Here is a 20,325-nt window from a genome sequence, read left to right on the forward strand (position 1 = left end):
GCTAACTGATCTGCCAGATGCCATTTTCTAATGCTAAATTGAAATGGATTTTAATCTCTACCAACTCAGCCAAAATATTTCAAGGGGGAGCGCTTAAGCCAAGGTAAATTTTGCAGCTGTTATTGGGTTAGTGAGAGTTTGTAATGCCAGCATTAAATTTCTATAGCACTATAGTGAGAAGGTACTAAAAGAAGATGACTGTACTCTTTGGCCAATCCTCTACAATGTGCTTTTTTTGTTTCTTTTCAACCTCATTAGTGAAATCAGCCCTTCTCCTAACTTTGCCATCTCTGTCAATAACACCACCACATCCTCCCTGTCCCGTCTCTATATGTTGCCGACTTGTACTTCCCGAGCGCTTAGTACGGTGCTCTGCACACAGTAAGCGCTCAATAAATACGATTGAATGAATTAATGTGTTATTTTTTTTTAATTTGGGTAACTATCGGCACGTTCAGTGCTTTGCTCAACTGTTTCATCCTGTTGCGTTTATTCTGCCGCCTGCTTTTTCCTTGTTCTTCCTTCGGCTTTCACAGTCTGTACAGAATATTCATCTGGGGTTCTAATCCCAGCTCCACCACTTACCTGCTCTGTGACCTTGGGCAAGTCACTTAACCTGTCTGTGCCTCAGTTCCCTCATCTGCAAAATGGGGATTCAATACCTGTTCCCCCTCCTACTTAGACTGTGAACCCCACGTGGGACCTGATGGTTTTGTTTTATCTAGTCTGGCACTTGGTACAGTAAGCATGTTATTGTTATTAAATGCAGGTGCGTAGCATTTGGTAGGTACTCGATAAATGTCATGGATTAATCGGTATTTATTGAGCATCTGCTGTGTGCAGATCACTGCACCAGACACTTGGAGCTGGAAGTGGAAGTAGAAGACTTGGTTCCCTGCCTTTAAGGAGCTTACAATCTCATATTCCTTTGTCACTGAAACTCTGGATGCCGTTAACTAGTGGAGCGTTTGCTGTGACTTCATTTTAAAGATAATTAAAGCTCATCTGTGCTTTTAAAACTCCTTACCAGTCCCACTTTAGGTGGTTGTGGGCAGGGAACGTGTCTTTTGTATTGTACTCTCCCAAATGCTTACGCACCCAGTAAGTTCTCAATAACTGCCATTGATGATGGTGATGATTGTAGTCTGTGATCTTTATTGGATTCAGACTCACTCCTCACCCCCTTGTTGACTTCGTTAATATGTGTGCTGTATTTGGTGGGTGTCTTATAAAGATTTTTAAAGCAAAACTTGAAAGTACTCATTACACCTATTAGATACCTCACTTTCTGTGCTTTTATCAGATAACAGACTAAGGTCTACTCTAGACTGTAAGCTTATTGTGGGGAGGGAATGTGTTATACTGTTTTATTGTTCTCTCCCAAGCACTTAACACAGTGCTCTGCACGCAATAGCAGTTGACTGACTGAGAGATCACATTATGTCACACTTTTTTAAATAAAACCCACTATTGCCAACATTTTCCCTGCTTTCCTTCCAGAGCCATTATCAGCTGCAGCTGTGTCCTGGTGCAGACTGCCCAATGGTTATTCAGGTACAGGAGCCCAAAGCTCGCCGTGTCCAGTGCAATCGATGCAACGAGGTCTTCTGGTAAGAGGCGGACGATAAAACATTAACCCCAAAAGACCTCCTGGCCTCACTTCTCTCATCCTTTTCAGCCACCCACGGGGACAACAGGGACCTTTTGGATAGGTGGAACTCCGTCACTAGTCTTGAGAACGGGGTTTTCCCTGTGAGTGGAAGGGGTGAGCGTTTGGTATGGGCAGAGTTTGCCCGATAAATGTGGAGGGCAAGGCACCTGGGGTACATTCTTCGATTTTTAAAAATCTAAAGGATTGTAGTCCTTGCAAGATGGCAGAAGTTTGCCTTAAGGGGGCCGTTTGATTGCTGATTGTGACTCGCCTGTATGTGTGCACAGAAGACGCTAATTGTTTCCCTGTGTCTCATCTTGGCTGAGCTGGCTTTTCAGCTAATTAGGGAGAGCCTAGTTTTTACATTCTTTTCCATCAGTGCAAAATTTCACCCCAGTTACAGAATACCATTTCTAAGCCTGGCACCTTCGAAGCAGCAGAGTAGGTCATGATAGCACCCTGTTGTCAGTTCTCTTCAGAATAGGGAGTCTCTGAAGATGAACCACGGCTATTGAAAGGTGTCTCTAGAAACCCAGTGGTAAGTTTGAGATCTTAAATCGAGGACAGAAGTCTGGAAATGTGAAATTTAAAGCGTTCACCTCTATGAGAACTTGGCTGCGTTTTCCGATTTCACTTCTCCATTGAATTCTGAAAGTTCCACGTACCTGTTGTCCCAGTCCAGCCCAGCTAGGATGTTTTCCAGCTGTTTAGTAAGGGGGCAGGCCCGGTTGCTTATTTTTCCGTGTGAGTCATGGGATGTTGATAAACAGATCTTCAGTCAGGTACAGTCCCACCCAAAAATGTTTATTGTGTTACAGCCTGCTCGCTCTCGGGCACACAATAAATCGACCACTTCTCTCCAAGGTAAAACTCCCAGGCGTAAAACTGCCCTTACTGCTCTTCTTGGGCAACATGATCCAACACAGCCGAGATTTGGTGGTTCTCCTCGGAAGAATTTAGAGCTATCCAAACACTTCTCTGTCCTAGTTAAGCTCAGGCTACAACCCTCTTTCCAGGGGTTGTTGAGAAGCAGCATGGCCTAATGGAAAGAGCCTGGGAATTAGAAGACCTGGGTTCTAATCCTGTGGCACTTGTCTGCTTTGTGCCCTTGGGCCAGTCACTTAACCTCTCTGGGCTTGTCACCTCATCTGTAAAATGGGGATTAAGGTTGTGAGCCCCACATGGGACATGGACTATATCCAACCTGAATAGCTTGCATCTATTCAGATAGAGCACGGGCCCAGGAGTCCGGGTTCTAGTCCCGACTCCGCCACTTGCCTGCTGTGTCACCTTGGGCCAATCACTTCTCTGTGCCTCAGTTACCTCGTCTGTAAAATGGGGGTTGCGACTGTGTGAGCCCCACATGGGATAGGGACCGTGTCCAACCCGATATGTTTGTATCCACCCCAGCGCTTAGTACGGTGTCTGGCAGTAATTGCTGAACAAATACCATAATTATTATTATTCATTCATTCAGTCGTACTTACTGAGCACTTACTGTGTGCAGAGCACTGTACTAAGCGCTTGGGAAGTGCAAATTGTACAATAAGTACAAATTATCTACCCTAGTGTTCAGTACAATGCCTCGCACATGGTACGTGCTGAACAATCAATGTCAGTTGTATTTGTTGAGCACTTACTGTATGCAGAGCACTGTACTAAGCACTTGGGAGAGTATGATATAACAGAGGTGGTAGACACATTCTCTGCCCACAGTGAGCTTACAGTGCCATTAAAAAAAAAAAACCTCTTTTTTTTTTTTCGGTTATTGATCCATCACAAATCCCATTGTGCCCACACCCTGTTGTCCCACACAGTTTCCTTTCTGCCTTCACTAGCAAACCCTACTTGTGACTCTGTTTTCCAGGATTCCCGAACCTCAGATTCCTCCCATTTTTGATAGGCGAGTAACGGTCACAAAGATGGAAAAAAGGAGAGAGTCTTTGTTGCTTAAGTGTGCTTACATGTAGCTGGGGGGGGGGGGGTGTGTGGCAGACATGACCACATTATCTGAGCACAGGCCTCTCATTTCCCGGCTTCTTCAACCCGTAGTCATTATGGTGCTTTCCTCGTATTTAGCATTTAAGATGTCATTTGAATTGATTTAACATTTCTCCACGTCTGGTGCTTTTGACCAAATAAATTCTTGTTCATTTGGTCGGGAAGGGGGCGGCGGAGAGGAGGAGGAGTTGGAGGGTGAGAGAAGCCTTGCTCCTTAACACTGGAAACGTGTTTTTACAAACAATTTTGAGTATCAGTGGAACTTGGAAGCGGTTATCGGACCGGCGGGCGGTACAGGTCCCTTTTCTGCTCCTCCTTCCTCGAGGAGGTGGGTAGGGTGAGAATTGTGCCAGGGGAACGGACCTTGGTCTATTTTGCTGCTTGGTTAAACGAGGTTTTTGGATGGTTTGGATTTTTTTTTTTTAATATTTTACTCTTCCCGCCCCTCGTTTCGCTGAGCAGTCGGGAGCTGGCTGCCACAGAGCAAATGAAAGGTGAAGAAGCAACTCCCAGCTCTGTGGGGAATCGTGTTGTCATCTAGTAGAAGTAGATACTTGTTTTGCCACCCTACCATTTCTCGCCTGTGAATGTTACCCCTAAGTCGGTGTACTTTCCTCCCCTGAGAGTCTAACTGGCAGCCGATTGCTACCAGCTGGGCAGTTGAGAAAGACTTGAATCCTTGAATCCAGCAGGCCCAACTCCCAACACATCTTGCAGATCGCCTTTAATCCTCTCCCCCCAGACCCAAAGCTATTGGAAACAGAGTGAGGTTCAGTGGCACGGCCCGGGGAGCTAGTCTTGGGTTTCCATGAAGCGGAATGAAGGGTGTTCCTGAACAGAGATATCGATCTCCCTGTGAATAAGTGGTTCCTCACTTTCTGGAAAGAATCACCTCAATTTCGTTCATTCAGGCACATTTAGTGAGCGCTTTGCTGCCAGCTAGGAAGGGTCTTTGCTGTGAGGTGTTTTTTTAAATGCTCTAATCCTGTGGAGGGTTTGGTGGGTCATTAAACATAGGACAATTCATCCCCCTTCATATTAAAAAAAAAAGACTCTGAATCCTTTTAGGAATTCAGGAACCTTGAGAAGGGAAGCCAAACTCCTTTGGGAAAACGGAGGACTTGGAACTGGGAAGTAGCTGGACTTTAATGCTCTTCTTTTCTGATTTCAAGTTTCAAGTGTCGTCAGATGTATCACGCCCCAACGGACTGTGCCACAATCCGGAAATGGCTCACGAAGTGTGCAGATGACTCTGAAACGGCGAATTACATCAGTGCTCACACTAAAGATGTAAGGAACCCTTAGGCTGCCAGTTCCCCGGAGCCAAAATCAGGGCTTTTGTGTCTTGTCTATCACTGACTTTGCTTTTAGTGCCCAACCACAAAAGATATCGGACCTGCTCCTCTAATCCAATACCTCTGAGATCTTTTTGAACATAGAGAATTACTGCAAGGCCTGAAGTTTCTATGCATCAGTGTGTGTCTGTGTGTCTGTGTTTCCTGTCTGAAAGGAGGAATGCTGAGTAGCTACTTTGAATGCAGAATTTCCTGATTTTTTTTCAGGGTGTTCTCTGTCTAGACAATCCAGTCATGTCTGTGGCCCACCTGGGAAATGTACCTTCAGTTGTAGATAGAAGAGCAGCTAGTTGAAGGAATGAGAAGTTTATCAGCGCACTTTTGGGAGGGGAATATATAGGAAGTTTGCGTTGCAGTCGCTGCCTCTGCATTATTCAGTTGATGATTTTGTCGTTACAGTGAGGTACCCAGAGTCTTTAATCCATACTTTTAAAAAAATCACTTGCCTTTAAAAAATAAAATAAAATGGTAGTGCTCAAAAAATGATAATGGTGTAAATAGTTATGCCTCAGACGTCTAAGCTGGTTATCTTGAAGTTTATGTAAGGGTTTTTACTGTAGCAAGTGGCATTTGCTTAGGTTTTCTTGGGAGATAGTTTGGAGTAGATTGTGTTAGCCTCCATCAGGCCTGATTTGGGTTAAGCTGCTCCGTGGCGTGATCTCTTGAAGCCGCTCTTGCATTCACATGGCAGCTGACGTGTTCTGCTGCTGCAGCCTAAAACTTAGTCTGAGCAGCTTGGTTACCGTGTCGGATTGTGCAGCGGTTCCCGGAGATCGTCTGGTACTTGAAGGGGTGAGAGTGGAGAATACTAATCTCATTTCCTTGGAATTATTGTTCCAGAATCACTGACCTGTTGAGCCACTACACTAAAATGAGATTTTCTTGCCCAGAAGTCTTGCACAATTAGCCACTTGTGCATGGGTCCGAGAGTTTTGTGTTGTCTGTCTAAAAACCAACAGAAAGTAGAGAATGAACCTAATGGATCAATTCTGTTTCCCCAGTGTCCCAAGTGCAATATCTGTATTGAAAAGAACGGAGGCTGCAATCATATGGTAAGTGGAAGCCCAGCAGACCATTTAGACCTAAAAGCTTCTGATAATTGCCGTCTGAATGCCTCTAATCCCTATCTCCTTTTCTTTTTCTTTTCCAGCAATGCTCTAAATGCAAACACGGTAAGTCGTCGCGTCTGAAACCCATTTTTAGAGTTCATATCAGTTGTTCCGCGTACTGGCTATCTCTTGTGTCCTGGGCGTATCTGCTGGGCTGGCATCAAGTCACTCTTGAGTCGTTTCTGTTCTCAGCGAGGTGTCTGTTGGTTCCTCTGCCGCCGCCAGGAATAGTGAAAGCCTGGAGGTGACCCGGAGCCGTGCACCACACCTTCCGAAGACCGCTGCTCATTGATTTGAATGTCTCCTGAAATGATCCAGCTCGGCTATTGCTTTTGGTACAGATTCAGGAATTCTTTTACACACCAAAGAAGCAGCGGTGTGAGCCAGCAAATAGATGATGATGATGGTGGTGGCGTTTATTAAGCGCTTACGATGTGCAAAGCACTGTTCTAAGCGCTGGGGAGGTTACAAGGTGATCAGGTTGTCCCACGGGGGGCTCAGAGTCTTCACCCCCATTTTCCAGATGAGGTCAGTGAGGCCCAGAGAAGTTAAGTGACTTGCCCAAAGTCACACAGCTGCCAAGTGGCGGAGCCGGGATTTGAACCCGTGACCTCTGACTCCAAAGCCCGGGCTCTTTCCACTGAGCCACGCTGCGTGGGCCTGGGAGTTAGAAGGACCTGGGTTCTAATTCCAGCTCCACCACTTGTCTGCAGTGTCGCCTTAGGCAAGTCACTTCACTTCTCTGGGCCTCAGTTCCCTCATCTGTAAAATGGGGATTAAGACTGAGCCCCGTGTGGGACGGGGACTGTATCCCATCTGATTAGCTTGTACCTACCCCGGTGCCTAGTACACTACCTGGCACATAGTAAGTGCTTAACAAATACCATTAAAAAAAAAAACTAAAGGCCGCACCAAGTCTGTCTACTCAGGGTCTGAAAGGCTCGGCCCATTTTGGGTTTGTTTTTTCCCCCTTTCCTCCATATATTATTCTAGTCATCTTTTTGTGCCATCTCTCTCTCTCTCTCATTATGGGTTGGGTCGTAAGAATACAGATGCTGAAACTGCTCCAGAATGTATGTTTCTGGGCTCATACTGTAAAATAGGACTGCATTCAATCCTGGCTAGTCCCGATTACTAAACAGAAGATGCGAGACAAGTGAAGGGGGCCTTACTTGCTACACTTTCCAGGCTACTTGAGTCTCTCCTAGAGGCCCCTTTCGTACGTGTAGGCGTGACTTCACTTCAGGGTGACATTCTGCCCTTGTAGTCGAAGCCCAGGATCCGGTAAATTTGCTAATGGTAAATATTTCCTGAGCACCAACCACCAGTGTCAGTCCTCTCCAGCAGAGTGGCTCCAGCCCCTGGTATTTATTCTGGTAACTCGTGCGTCATTGCTTTTTAGAAAAAGAAAAGAAAAAAATGGGGAGATGGGTGACCCCGCTTCATTTCATGTATGGAGGATCTGTTTGAGCGATCTTTGAAAGCTTTCTTTAGCGGGGAACAGATTTTCTGGTTTCCTCTCTGGCCCAATTTCGAGAATTCCCAGCCTGTCAGGAGCAGATCATGCCGGCGGCATCCCACGCTCTTCTGTCAGCAGAACAGTCCGTAGCAGAGTTGTCTTCCAGGAGACGAGAGACCTTCGATCTCTACCCTGGCAGTTGTGAAGGAAAGCATTTCCCTATTAAAAACCCACCCTAAAGATGGTGTTTTTTCCCCCTCTTGTGACAGTGTCTTTCTAAGCGTAGTAGTAATGGAGTTAACCGAATAGAAACAGCGTGGCCTAATGGAAAGAACTTGGACCCCCGGGAGTCAGGGGACCTGGCTTCTAACCCCAGCTCTGCCGCATGTCTCCTGTATGACCTTGGGCAAGTCACTTAACTTCTCAGGGCCTCAGTTACCTCATCTATAAAATGGGGATTAAATCCTACTCCTGCTTTGAGTGTGAACCCCTTGGGGGACAGGGATTGTGTCCAACCTGATTAATTTATATCTACCCCAGTGCTTAGAACAGTGTTTGGCGTATAGTAAATGCTTAACAAATTCCATAACAATAATATTATGGCATGTTATCATTATTATGAATTGGGTACCTACAAATAGAATAATCAAAGTAATTGAATAACATGTATTCAGAAGGCCTCAGGGTGCATATAAATGAGTGCACAAGTGCCTGAGATGATCAGTGGAGTTGAATGACTTGAGGTGCCGGTAAATCATTAGAAAAGAAGAAGCAGATTGGCCTCGTGCAAAGAGCTCCAGCCTAGAAGTCAGAGGATCTGGGTTCTAATCCCAGCTCTGCCACTTACCTGGCTGTGACCGTGGGCAAGTCATTTAACTTCTCTGAGCCTCAGTTTCCCCGTCAGTAAAATGGGGATGAAGTATCTGTTCTCCTTTCCCCTTAGACCGTGAGCCCCACGTTGTGTCCGACCTGATGAACTTGTACGCTTATATATCTACTCCAGTGCATGGAACGCTTAACACTTGTTTAGCACCCGCTTAGGTGCTTTAACAAATACTAGTGGTGGTGGTGGTGGTGGTGGTGTTTTTTTTTTTAAGAGAAGTAGAGAGGAAGGCTGGGGACCCTGATTTCTCGGTGCATTTTCACCTGGACCCCCAAACCTGTAGGGACTCCTGATGTATCTCCTTTGTCCCTTTCTCACCGTTGGAAGTAAATATGCCAAGTCTGAAAGGTGAAGTCATACAGACGCAGCAGTCACTTTGCCTTTCCATTCCGGTTCTCTCTTTACCCCTCTTCCCGTTTCCCTGTCCGACCTCATGAACTTTCTTCCCATTGAGATAGGTGTCTTGAATGCGAGTTGTGTGGTGGAGAAAGGTAGATCGCTTGCATTTCTGGTGCTTGCTTAGCTGTCCTCCGTCAAGCAACCTTTCGGGGCCGGTCTCATCAAAATGTGGAGTCGATTGTCAGACCTGGCCTCATCGCATGTCAGTCAATCAATCGTATTCATTGAGCAATTACTGTGTGCAGAGCGCTGTACTAAGAGCTTGAGAGAGTACGATACATCCGAGTTGGTAGACATTCCCCGGCCCACAACGAGCTTACAGCGATGTCACTTCAGTCAATCAATCAATCAATCGTATTTATTGAGCGCTTACTGTGTGCAGAGCACTGGACTAAGCACTTCGGAACAAGAAGGGTTGTGGCATGCGGGAACATCGTTGCGGGCTTTTCTTCCCTTTCAAGATCTAAACGCGTGACGTGTTTAGGGATCCGCTGAGGGGTCGGTAGTAACGAAGAGGCTAAGTGACACCGAATCGCATCCGTCAGTGGGCTTACCGTGTGCCGAGCACTGCATCGAGCGCTCGAGAGAGCACAGTATGAGCTAGACGTGATCCCTGCCCTCGGGGAGCTTAGCGGGACATCTGTGAACCGTGCTTTGGTTATGTGGGGGAAAAAAGAGTAGACATCTTTGGGGTGCTTGGCATGGGGGGGAAAAAGAAAAAGTATCGTTTCATCCAGTCTTCCCAAATGATCTGCTTTTCTGTGTGACTGTTCCTTTGATAAATGACAGACTGTTCTCTGCTGTCCTGTGTAGATTTCTGCTGGATGTGTCTGGGGGACTGGAAGACCCATGGCAGCGAGTACTACGAATGCAGTCGGTACAAAGAGAATCCTGATATTGTAAACCAGAGCCAGCAGGCACAGGCCAGAGAGGCCCTTAAGAAGTACTTGTTCTACTTTGAGAGGGTAGGAGGCCTCGCTTTGACACAGAACTGCATGTCCCTTGAGTGCTCCCTGTCTGTTTTGCCAGCACTGGCCAGGCCAGGAACCCGCCAGTACGGAAAGATCCGTAGAGGCACGCTAGCTTCCGAAACCAAGATTAGATTGTGTGGCTCCACGTTCCCGTTGGAATCTCAGCTGAAGCCGTTTAGAAAATAGTGAGTATGAGGGGAGCTAAATCAATCAGTCAATCGTATTTATTGAGCGCTTACTGTGTGCAGAGCGCTGCGCTAAGCGCTTGGGTGGTACAAGCTGGCGACATCTAGAGACGGTCCCTACCCAACAGCGGGCTCACAGTCTAGAAGAAAGCCTACAGTGGCTTGTAGCGAGTTAACCCTGACTCCTGTTTGTACATTGCTCTCTCCGTGGTATAAGCCGTGGCACCGGACTACTGGGCAACCAGAGGAAATGAGGTACAGCAGCTCAGCTGCTGTGTTAGTCCGCTCTAAATAGAGCTATTCTTCTGGAATTGTAGGGTTTGGGGCAACTGTAGGTGCAGATTTGCAGTATATTTATCGAGCTTTAGAGCAGGGAGAGGCGATTTCTTAAAATCACGTAACGTAACGTATTCTGGAACTACGTGCAAGCTGGCCATTGGTGAAGAGAGGGGTGGCCGTTCGAAAGGCAGAACCAGTTGCATTTCCACTCACGGCCCCTCGAACCAGCGGATTCCACCCACCCCGTCCTGGCCCGGCTCTTCAACCCTATCCCCCGTCCCCACCGTAGCCGGGCCGTTCCTAGCAGCAGTTGTTAGGACCGGACCCCATTGCCGATCGAGACCTCAGGTCGGCCAGGGCCGCCACCATCCATTCGAGGCGGGAAGCAAGCCGCGCTTCCGGACACCCCGGCTCCTGCCCGTCTGTCAAACCACTGCGGGTCTGTTCAGTTAATTTCCATGTACTGATGCCCTCGGGGTCACGGTGGGCCAGGAGATACGTGACCGCGTCTGCGGCGGACTCGGGGCCGGGTCGGGTTTTTTCCTGCCGTTAGGGGCCAGAGAGCACGATCGGGTTAACGGTAAGAAAGAAAAATAACTCACAGCCCTCGTCAAGACTGGCTAAACTGTCCTCTTCTAATATCTACTCCCTCCAAGCTACGTGTAGTCGCAGCTGCGTGGATTGCCGTTTGTGGCACGTAATTATACTTAGTGTGTTTTGTTCGGCATGTTCATATAAGGAGAATTGGACACTTTGAATTTGCCATTTCCGTCCAAGTACATAGTGCTTAATACGCCATGGTGTTCGGGGAGAAATGCCTGTACGTGTCCGAATAGTAATGATGGTATTTAAGTTAGCGAGGAGGGGAAATCACACCTAACCTGGGGTATTTCCACTCTGACCAAGTCTTCGTAGCAAACCTTTCCCATCTCTGTCATTAATTGAGCATCTGCTATGCGAAAGCTGTAATATTACTTCTGATTTTTAGCAATTTCGAACATCCTTTTCCTCCTTAGGCTGGAAGTAGCCTTTTGAGTAGGACCGAGAGTCCCAAATTAAGTATATTGTGTGTACCCCAGTGCTTAAAACAGTACCTAACACAGAGTAAGTGCTTAACAAATACCACCATTATCATTATTATCATTTACTACTATCACCATTAAGTGGGCCACCCCTGTCTTGTCTCCAAGGTGGGGCCCCCTCGAGCGTGGCGTCTGGGGTTATCAGTTGAGGGGAAGAGACTGAAGAGTAGAATTTCGGCCCTTTAAACCCCGCCACCCACCCGTTCGTCGGGTGGGTCCGCACCGGGTGAGTCGACCCAGGCTCCCGCGCCGCTCGTGGTGAGGCGCCCGCCTGGCCCGCCACCCCAAAAACTGACCAGCAGAACCTCCAGAAGTTGCACCGTGAGCCAGGGTGGAAAGGGCCCTCTGTGGTAGCATCGGCTACGGTGCCGGTGAGGAGACCAGTCCGGGACGACCAGCTCGGCAGCCGCAGCGGGTACCGGCGGCCAACTCTGCCCAGCCTCCCCTACCGACAACGCCACTCCTGTGGCCGCTGCGGCGTCCGTCGGGATCGGTTCCGGAGGTTTGCACTGAGGCTGCCCCGTGTGCTGTTAGTATCGCAGACCTCCAGAGAACATCCTGTGGGAGCAGCGGACATGTCGACGATGAGAAACAGCAGTGATAAGGGAAGGGGGAAAGCACTGATCTGCCGCTGCCACTGGCTGGCTGGCCCATGCGACAGATAATTGTGTTTATCCGTTCATTCATTCAGTTGTATTTACTGAGCGCTTACTGTGTGCGGAGCACTGTACTAAGCGCTTGGGAAGACCAAGTCGGCAACATCTAGAGACGGTCCCTACCCAGCAGCGGGCTCACAGTCTAGAAGGGGGAGACAGACAGCGTATGCGTGCGTGCGTGCCTCTCTGTCCGTCTCGCCCGTACCTGTGCCTGTCGCCCTCCCTCTCTTGTGTCTTTCCCCAACCTGCCTCTCACTCGCTTCCAGCTCCCTTCCTCTCTCATTTGCCTGGAAATCTATCTTCCTGGCCTTTTTCCTCCCCTACTCCCGGACCATCGTCGGCCTGGCCCCCGTGGAAAACCCCGCCCTCTGCTCCACTTTGAGCTCCCGAAAATACGCTCAGCTTTGAAATGGAAACGGTCTACGCAGCAGGCTTTTTCGTAGAGGAGGCTGGTTCCTTTCCGCTTTTTCAAGGTTGTGCGCCGTCCTTTACCTTTCCTCCTTCAAAATACGTGGGGGCAGATGGTGTGCTTCTCGGCGCTACCTTTGATTTATTCCGGCTATCCTTTTGGTACGGTCTACTTTCCCTTCCTGTCTGAAAATGGCAATAGCATTCACCAGCAAGCCTCCAGTTTTCTCATCGTCTTTCCTCTGTTCTCCCCGCAGTGGGAGAACCACAACAAGAGCCTACAGCTAGAGGCACAGACGTACCAGAGAATTCAGGAGAAGATCCAGGAGAGGGTGATGAACAACTTGGGGACCTGGATTGACTGGCAGTACCTTCAAAATGCTGCCAAGCTCTTAGCCAAGGTGGGCATCGTTGGCACCATTCTGCCCACCTGTGCTCAGATGACATGAGGTTTTGCATCGTTCCGTGGTCGGCAGCACAAAGAAGGAATTCACTGACCAAAGTACATTTGCCAAAGTTTTCTTGTAAATCTGCCCGCCGGATTTTCACTAGGCCTTCGCATGGTTGCCGGTGATGCATCTGATTGGCATTAGTGGTTTGACGATTACAGTTTCACTTTCTAAAAATATCGTATTTCCCGACAACTCCGTTTACTTCAGGTCTTGGGACCAACGCGAGCTAATTCACCAAACCTGGTTAAAATCAGAAACTAGGGTCTGGCACATAGTAAGCACTTTTTTGTCCCCCAAATACATTTGGAAAAAACAAAAACCACCCACAAACCAAACCAAAAAAACCCCGCTGCCTGGACCTTAAGTGGATTAGAATTTGTTTTTAGACTTTGTTTTCTTTTTTCAGTGTCGATACACCCTCCAATATACATACCCATATGCATACTACATGGAATCTGGACCTAGAAAGAAACTGGTAAGATGATTCTAGTCACTTAATTTCTGATATCCACAAACAGAATAAACTTCTCAGGTAGGGAATGTGTGTCGTTTGATTTCTGTACTCTCCCAAGCGCTTAATACAGTGCTCTGTACACAGTAAGCACTCAATAAATAAGATTATTTTGCATCGTTACTCAGCACTCTATTACTTGAGCGGGTGGAAGGCCAAAAGACGAACTGTGCGTGCTTGGCTAATTTTTCTTTTTAACATTTCAGCCTCCAAAATAAGTCTCTGGCACTGATGGAGTCCCAGAATTTTCTAGGATTCCTCTAAGAGTGTTAATGACGGTATAAAACTAGGTCCCTCTACTTGGGAACTTAATGGGTTTTTTTTTTCTCTTCCCAAGGCTAGAAAAAATACAGGGTTTGTGCTTTTTTGCTTTTGTGGGTTTTGTTTTGTGTTTTTTCCCCATCAAGGATAAAAGTCAGAGAGATTACGGGGTGACCATCCCTTTTTTAAAGCACGGGAATTTTTTGTAGCATAACCAGCACGCTTCTTTGCCCATGCAGTCTCCATGGGCAGGGGCAGCAGGAGAGACTTAGGTTTCCTTCCTGCCTCCCTTGGTGAGAGTTCTCCGGATATAACGTGGCCTTACCCACTGGGACGTAGACTGTGGGTGCTTTCGGGGAAGGGAGACTGCTGGAGGTGCCTCGATGGGTGGCTTTGACACTTTGACACGCTCCCACTGCAGCTCCATTAGAGGCTTGCTTCTGGGTTGGTGAGGCCACCTGGGGAACAGTAGATAAGGTTTAGGGAGACCATACCGACGAAAAGGCAGCGGGGAGAGAGACGGGCAGACCGACCGACCGACCGACCCACCCTCCCTCGCTACCCAAGAAAGCGGCCTGGGCGGAGACGAGAGCCGGGCCCTTGCTTCTCAACATCCTGTGTTTTTTCACCAGCTTCTTCTCCCCCCAACTTCTGTTTGGGTTGTCGATGACCCCGATAAATTGGGGGAAAATAGAAAATTCTAATTTTGTGAATGACTTTTTCCTCCCTGCACTGCTTGATGTCTTTATAGTGTGTGTCAGTATCCTGGACTTCCAGGTAGGGTGGAAGAACCTGCATGGGCAGTTTTTTTGTTCCCGTTTTTGCCTGCCACGCTTTTCTGGAATTCTTTCCTGTGCGGGAGCTGAGTTTTCTCTGCCCCGTCGCCTAGTGTAGCATGGCAGGAAACTGAAGAGAACAGGTGCATTCTCTTGCCCAGGTGTACTCCCTTTTTATAAAGATACGAAGAAGAAGGTAGCACCAGGTACCGTGCACGGTTCAGCGTGTATCCTTCTCCCCCGCCACCAGTCTTCTCTCCATTCCTTTCTGCCTCTGAGGATCAAATTGGGAGCTACTGAAGAGGAGAGTGGGGAACCAAACCTTTGGGGAAATTGCATTTGGCCAGATACTTTCTTTTGGCCTGTAGTATTTGAAGGCCCCGTTTCACAGAGTGGAGTTCGAACGATGGTAGGCTCGTGTTTTCGGGATTCTTCTCTGAATTGCCCTGCCACTGAACAGTGACAAATGTCACGTAAATGTAACTGGAAGCTTGTTGGTCGACACTGAGAACTTGAATAACCCCGATGTACCAAGTCCTTGGGACCCTGAGGTGTATTCTAGCTTTCTTTTGGTCTAATTCCATCTGCTGTAAGTGTTCTAGCCGGAGTGGCCAAACTACAACTCTTCACTTGCTGCGTTGCTTGCACCCATGTGTTTTATTTGTTATTGTGCCACCAGTCCAACCTTTTCGGCGGTGGTACCCCGTCCTAGCGCTTGGCTGCCTTCCGCCGCTGGAACTCTTACAGTCTGCCACTTGCTGCCCAGTTTAAAGGGATTTTTTTTTTAATAAAAAAAAATTTGTGGCTCTGGGCTCTTTGGTTCCTGAGGTTTGACCACCCCAGTCCTAATAATAGATGGTTTTCTCCTGTTCAGCTTTTCTTCTTTCTTTTTTTCTGGTGCGGGGGTATCACTACAGTTCGAATACCAGCAGGCTCAGCTAGAGGCAGAAATCGAAAATCTCTCGTGGAAAGTGGAGCGAGCGGACAGCTACGACAGAGGGGTGAGTATAACCGACTCCATATAGTTTACCCTAGTTTGGGTAGATTGACTTGCCGTGCGCCTTTACGCGCACGCACGCAGCCCCCTACCCCTGACCAAGAAGGAGTCAGTGGAGCACAGTTCCTGAACTTTGTCCAGCAGCCTTCTGTAAGGGAGCATTGCCGAGAGAAAAAGGAACGCCTCCTTTGGATGACAGAAAGGCGCTGACTTTGGAGTCTTTGCTCAGCTCTCTCCCCCTCACCCTTAAGAAAATGATAACGATACAGTGCCAAGCACTGTATTAAGCGCTGGGGAAGATAGAGGATAAAGTTAGACGCAGCCCTTATCCCACGGGGGGCTCACGGTCTGAGATGAGGAGGGAGTGGGTTCGTTCTCAACGCTCCCCCGTTCCTCCACCCCCCCAAACCCTGGAAACCACCCATCTCCTGAGCCAGTAGAGAGCTCTGGCTGGTTAAAATAAAGCACTGCTGTCTTCTTTTCTGTTGCAGGACTTAGAGAATCAGATGCACATAGCTGAGCAGCGAAGAAGAACCCTGCTGAAGGACTTCCATGACACATAAATAGGAATGATGAGGGGCGCAGGGGTGAGGGAGCCAGTACTGAATGGACAAGGTGGCAGAAGCATTGCGTGGAACAGGCACTGCCTCTGGAGAACACAGATTGCAGACAATACCCCTACCTTTCCTCTCCTCCCCGCCCCACCAGCCCCAGGCACACACTCGCATACACACACTTTCCCTCTCTCTCTCTCTCTCGCGCGCGTGCGAAATCTCTCAATCTCTCACCCTCTCGGCGATATCCCTTTCGCTCGCTTGCGCGCCCGCACTCACGTGCCCATTTTACCCCATTTCTGTTTTCTCCTCATCTCTCAACCGTTTTGTTTCTGCCGGGGTAGAGACCATATCGAATCGGCATCTTTATGGGACTCTTGATTCCCCCCCACCCTGGAAGATTGTTAGGCGAGGAAGAAAATTTTATTCTAAGTGGCTGTTAATAGTATTAGATTACTACAACTTAAGTGATTTTCAGAGGTTCTACAATTATTCAGAAAGACCCTAGAATAACCCAGTACCCTCTTTACCGATGGGTTGGCCCTGGAAAGTTTTCCTCTAGGTACTCTGCTTTTAGAAACTGGTATTTGCTGCCCGCCCACTGATCCCCAAACTGCTTCTGCAATGAGCTTTCTAAAGCGCTACATTGAGCTTCCCAATGTAGCCTCCCTTCTCCTACTGTAACGTGCTTCGTCCAGCTCTGATTGCATGAGGAGAGCAACTGGGGTCTTCGGGGGCTTCCGCGAGGGAAGAGCCTAGCACAGATATCAGCTGGATGTGGGCCCTGCTCCATGGAGCAGAAAAAAAAATGCTTCGTTATGCCCTGCCAAATGCTAGCCTTTACCTGGTGCTGCAGGATCCAAAGTACAAGATTGGGGACGATTGGGATGGACTGGAGGTGGGGTTATTCCCCAGAGTCCAGAGAAATGGCTTCTCATGGTCAAGATTTCAGATTATTGTTTTTTTTTTTTTTTTTCATTTGCGCATTATTTTTCTTTCAGACCGATCATCAGAGGTTCCTCTTTCCACCCGGAGCACAGTATGAGCTATTCTCTTAGTACCGGCACTTAGGGACAGTCGAATCATGTGTGACACCCATCAGTCAATCAGTAGTATTTATTGAGTGCTTACGTGATGGTGGCGTTTAGGCAGGGCATCCAGCGATTTGGGAAAAGGGATCGGTAGGCGCCGCACGGCTTCCGCGACGATCTCCCCGGCACTTTGCCTTAGGAGGCATGTGAGGCCGCGTTGCTTTCTCTGTGGGCGAAGGATTGAACAGGATTTGGGTTGTGAGGTCTTCGTAGTGTACAGTAAAACGGCCGATTTCTTCTTGATTCTGCCCCCCAAGGTAAAATTTGGCCCGCGTTGAAGTCTAGGAGAAGAGCTTGGCATTTTGCGACCCTTGCGCCGAGCAGGATGGAAAAGTTGTTGCCCCCCTCGTGTTAGGCTTTGGGCTTTTCGACAGCGGTTCATTCTGTGCTAGTTTGCGGGGGGATCGAGTCCTTTTGGCTTTGTGCTCAGGCTGCGGGGGGGACGGTGTACGTCGTTAGGAAGCGGCGCCTCGGCTAGCGGAAAGCCTTCACTGAAAGATTTGCCCTCCCTCCCTGGGCTTCCAGACCGTGGTGTGTGTGAGATCAATTTCCTAACTAGAATGCTGTTTGTGTAAGCAGCATAAATATGCAATATAGAATAGCAGGTTAAGAGAAGACTGTTAGTGTGCTTAGGGGAACGGCATGTTTGCTGAACTGGAATTCATGCATGTTTACTGTCGCAGTTAGAATAGATAGGTTAAAAGCGTTTTTTTAAGGAACTTAAGGTGTTCAGTTGTTGTGGTTTTCTTGTGAGAATAGCAGGTGTTCAATGAGTTCCTTGTACTATTTGAAGGTCAGGTCAAATAGAGATGCAACCTTCCTAGCTGTCCACGTTAAACAGTTCTAGCAGTTGAGATTTAGTTGGTTAGGAAATCAATTCGGTTTGGGGTTGTTTTTTTTTTTTTTTTGTATTTTTGGGGTTTTGTTTTTGTTTTGGGGTTGTGTTTTTTTAAAAAAAAAAATCCTCTGTATTGGGGAGGACAGATGCACTGAACCTGAAAGCTGCATGAGGTCTTCCAAAGTTTCATAGAATGTATGAAACAAGCAACTGAGCAAGGGGATATTGGAGCCATCGGAAGTGGCAATTTGCACTGTGCCCCTCCTCTGTGGGTCCCTCCCTCCCAAAGGACACGGTCTTTTCATTGCAGAGCTGAGTTGGCTGTTGAGAGGCGGAGGGTCGCTTGTGGTGTTGGAGAAAGAAATGCGGTAGTGGTGACCTGGGCCTGGAAACGATTCCGGGTGATTATTCCCCGTTAACAGTGCCCACGCCATACGTGTAGCTCAGCCTTTTGGGGAAATCCATTCAAAAGCTGGCTTTCTGCAATTGCCTTTTTTGCGTGCCAAAACTAGAAATGCTCCATGACCCTGCTTGTAGGAGTCACTAAAGACTCAGAGTAGGACCCCTTTTTTTTTTTTTCCTCTCCAGCCCCCTCGCACACACACGCACACTCTGCTTCTTTTGGCATCGTGGTGCTGGGCTTAAGGCCGGGTTCTCTGAACCGTAGCCTGGCATTGAGGCCTGGCAAAGATTTCCACCCTCCCTAGCTGTTGGGTGCCCCCGCGCTCCTTATTAAGGGCTCCTGGGACGGAGTGAACAAGAAGAAACCGAGAAGAGAGAAAAACCGAGAACCCGGGAGAAGTTTGGATGCTGAGCGGGACGTTTGGGCTTGTCACTCGTAGCTGTGGCGTACGTTGCCTCTAGTGCTGCTGGTTGACATATGGGAGGGCAGGAAGGGTCACCTGAGCAACTGTGACTTATTTTCGGGTGGCTACTCTAGGAAGCCCCTGTCATTGCCTCTTTTTTCCCCCCCCCCGCCCCGCCCTTCCTGGATTTTGTGCTTCCGTTCCGTTCGGTTTCTCTTCTCGGTATCATTTCCTTAACATCCCCATGAGTCTCCTTCTTAGGAGTCTCTCTTTCCTGTTCCAACCTTGTTCTTCTCCCTTTTACCAAGAAGTGGAAGGCTGTGCAAATGGGTTGCAACGGAGGAACACCCCCGGCCCCACCACCTGAAATTTTTAAAGCCTTTAATATGCCAGTCCAAAATACTGGAAAGTTTCCTGTGACGGAACCGGAGCGGACAGCTGCGGGAGCTGGGTGGGGCCAAGACAGGTGTTTTATGTCTTCCCCTGCCGGTCCAAAATACGGGAGAACTTGAGTTGGAACCCAAGTCGTCAGCAATCTGAGTGAACAGGAATTGGGTTGGGCTAAGACGGACCTTATGTCTTCCCCTGAGAGCTATTTGGTAGCCATCCTCAGGACTTAAAGGTTTGGAAACTGACCGTTCTGGTCATTCTCCTCAGGTAGCTGCTGGGGAGCGATCCCCGGTACTTAAAGGTCGGCAAAGTTTCCGTTCGGGTTTTTGCTTTGCCCGCTCTGTGTGGCGTGGTGGTTGCGGTGAGGAGGGATAGCATGAATTTTGGAGGTTGGGGACTCTGGTGTTTCGTTTTTCGCTTGGTAAACGCCCAGCTGAGCATTTTTACGCACCCGGTTGCAGCGGAGGGCAAGCCGGGGTCCGATGGGTCAGTCGACTTAGCTTTTTTGGCTGCCGCTAGCCCAGTGAGACGCCGCCCCGGACTGCCACCCCCATCCCGGCAAGGGGAAAAGGAAGGTCGAGACTGGGGCGAGGGCTGCTGGGAGGCGTAGCTTACGGCTCCCGCGCCAGACGACGTCGCCCCGGAGAGCGTGGCAGTCGGGGTGACAGCGTGGTCCGGGTGTAGCGGACGGTTCAGCGTGGTAGCAGTCGGAAAGCAGGGGGTGGGGACCACAGGATCTGCCGCCTCCCCGAATCCGCCACGTCGGGCCGCGACCTGGTTGGCGTAGTGGAAAAGTCTGCCCCGAGTGCGGTCGTTGACGGGAGACCTGCCACCCCTCTGTGTCGCGGCCTCCGATGCCGCACCGTGGCAACGTACTGCAGTTCGAGGGTAGCGTGGGCGGTCGTGGGGAAAGGGGCGGGGGGGGTGGGGTGGGGACGGGGCTGGGGGAGAGAAGGGAAAGGGAAAAAAGGAAGGCTATAAAGAGAAAAGCTGGAAGCGCCGCCACCGTAATAAGCTATCTGTAAATAACGAGAGAAATTCCACTCAGACCGGGAAGGGGTGCTGCCCCTGTTTTCCTCACATTGAGGATTCCAGTGTTTGGAACCTTCTCCTTTTGAAAAGTCCTCGTAGCACCAGAGGGCCTTGTAGGTCCCGGCTTTGCTTCTAGGGCTTTTGGTTGTAGCTTTGCTCACGTGATCCACTGGCCGCCT

The 20,325-nt window shown here is 48.8% G+C and overlaps 1 protein-coding gene across 4 annotated transcripts in view; it reads left to right on the plus strand.

Annotated features, from left to right (window-relative positions):
• The window catches only part of ARIH2 (ariadne RBR E3 ubiquitin protein ligase 2), a 71,131-nt gene extending 51,114 nt beyond the window's left edge, over positions 1-20,017 (plus strand). For all 4 annotated transcript variants that reach the window (XM_038740034.1, XM_038740035.1, XM_038740036.1 and 1 more), the window contains 9 exons: positions 1,501-1,610; positions 4,825-4,942; positions 6,009-6,059; positions 6,158-6,179; positions 9,671-9,822; positions 12,696-12,839; positions 13,297-13,365; positions 15,356-15,439; positions 15,927-20,017. In XM_038740034.1, the coding sequence (XP_038595962.1) occupies positions 1,501-1,610; positions 4,825-4,942; positions 6,009-6,059; positions 6,158-6,179; positions 9,671-9,822; positions 12,696-12,839; positions 13,297-13,365; positions 15,356-15,439; positions 15,927-15,998 (822 nt within the window). In that variant the 3' untranslated portion in view covers positions 15,999-20,017. The remainder of the gene's footprint in view (positions 1-1,500; positions 1,611-4,824; positions 4,943-6,008; positions 6,060-6,157; positions 6,180-9,670; positions 9,823-12,695; positions 12,840-13,296; positions 13,366-15,355; positions 15,440-15,926) is intronic.
• The last annotated feature ends 308 nt before the right edge of the window (positions 20,018-20,325 follow it).

The sequence above is a fragment of the Tachyglossus aculeatus genome, chromosome X1 (genome assembly GCF_015852505.1).
Source record: "Tachyglossus aculeatus isolate mTacAcu1 chromosome X1, mTacAcu1.pri, whole genome shotgun sequence".
Taxonomy (NCBI): domain Eukaryota; kingdom Metazoa; phylum Chordata; class Mammalia; order Monotremata; family Tachyglossidae; genus Tachyglossus; species Tachyglossus aculeatus.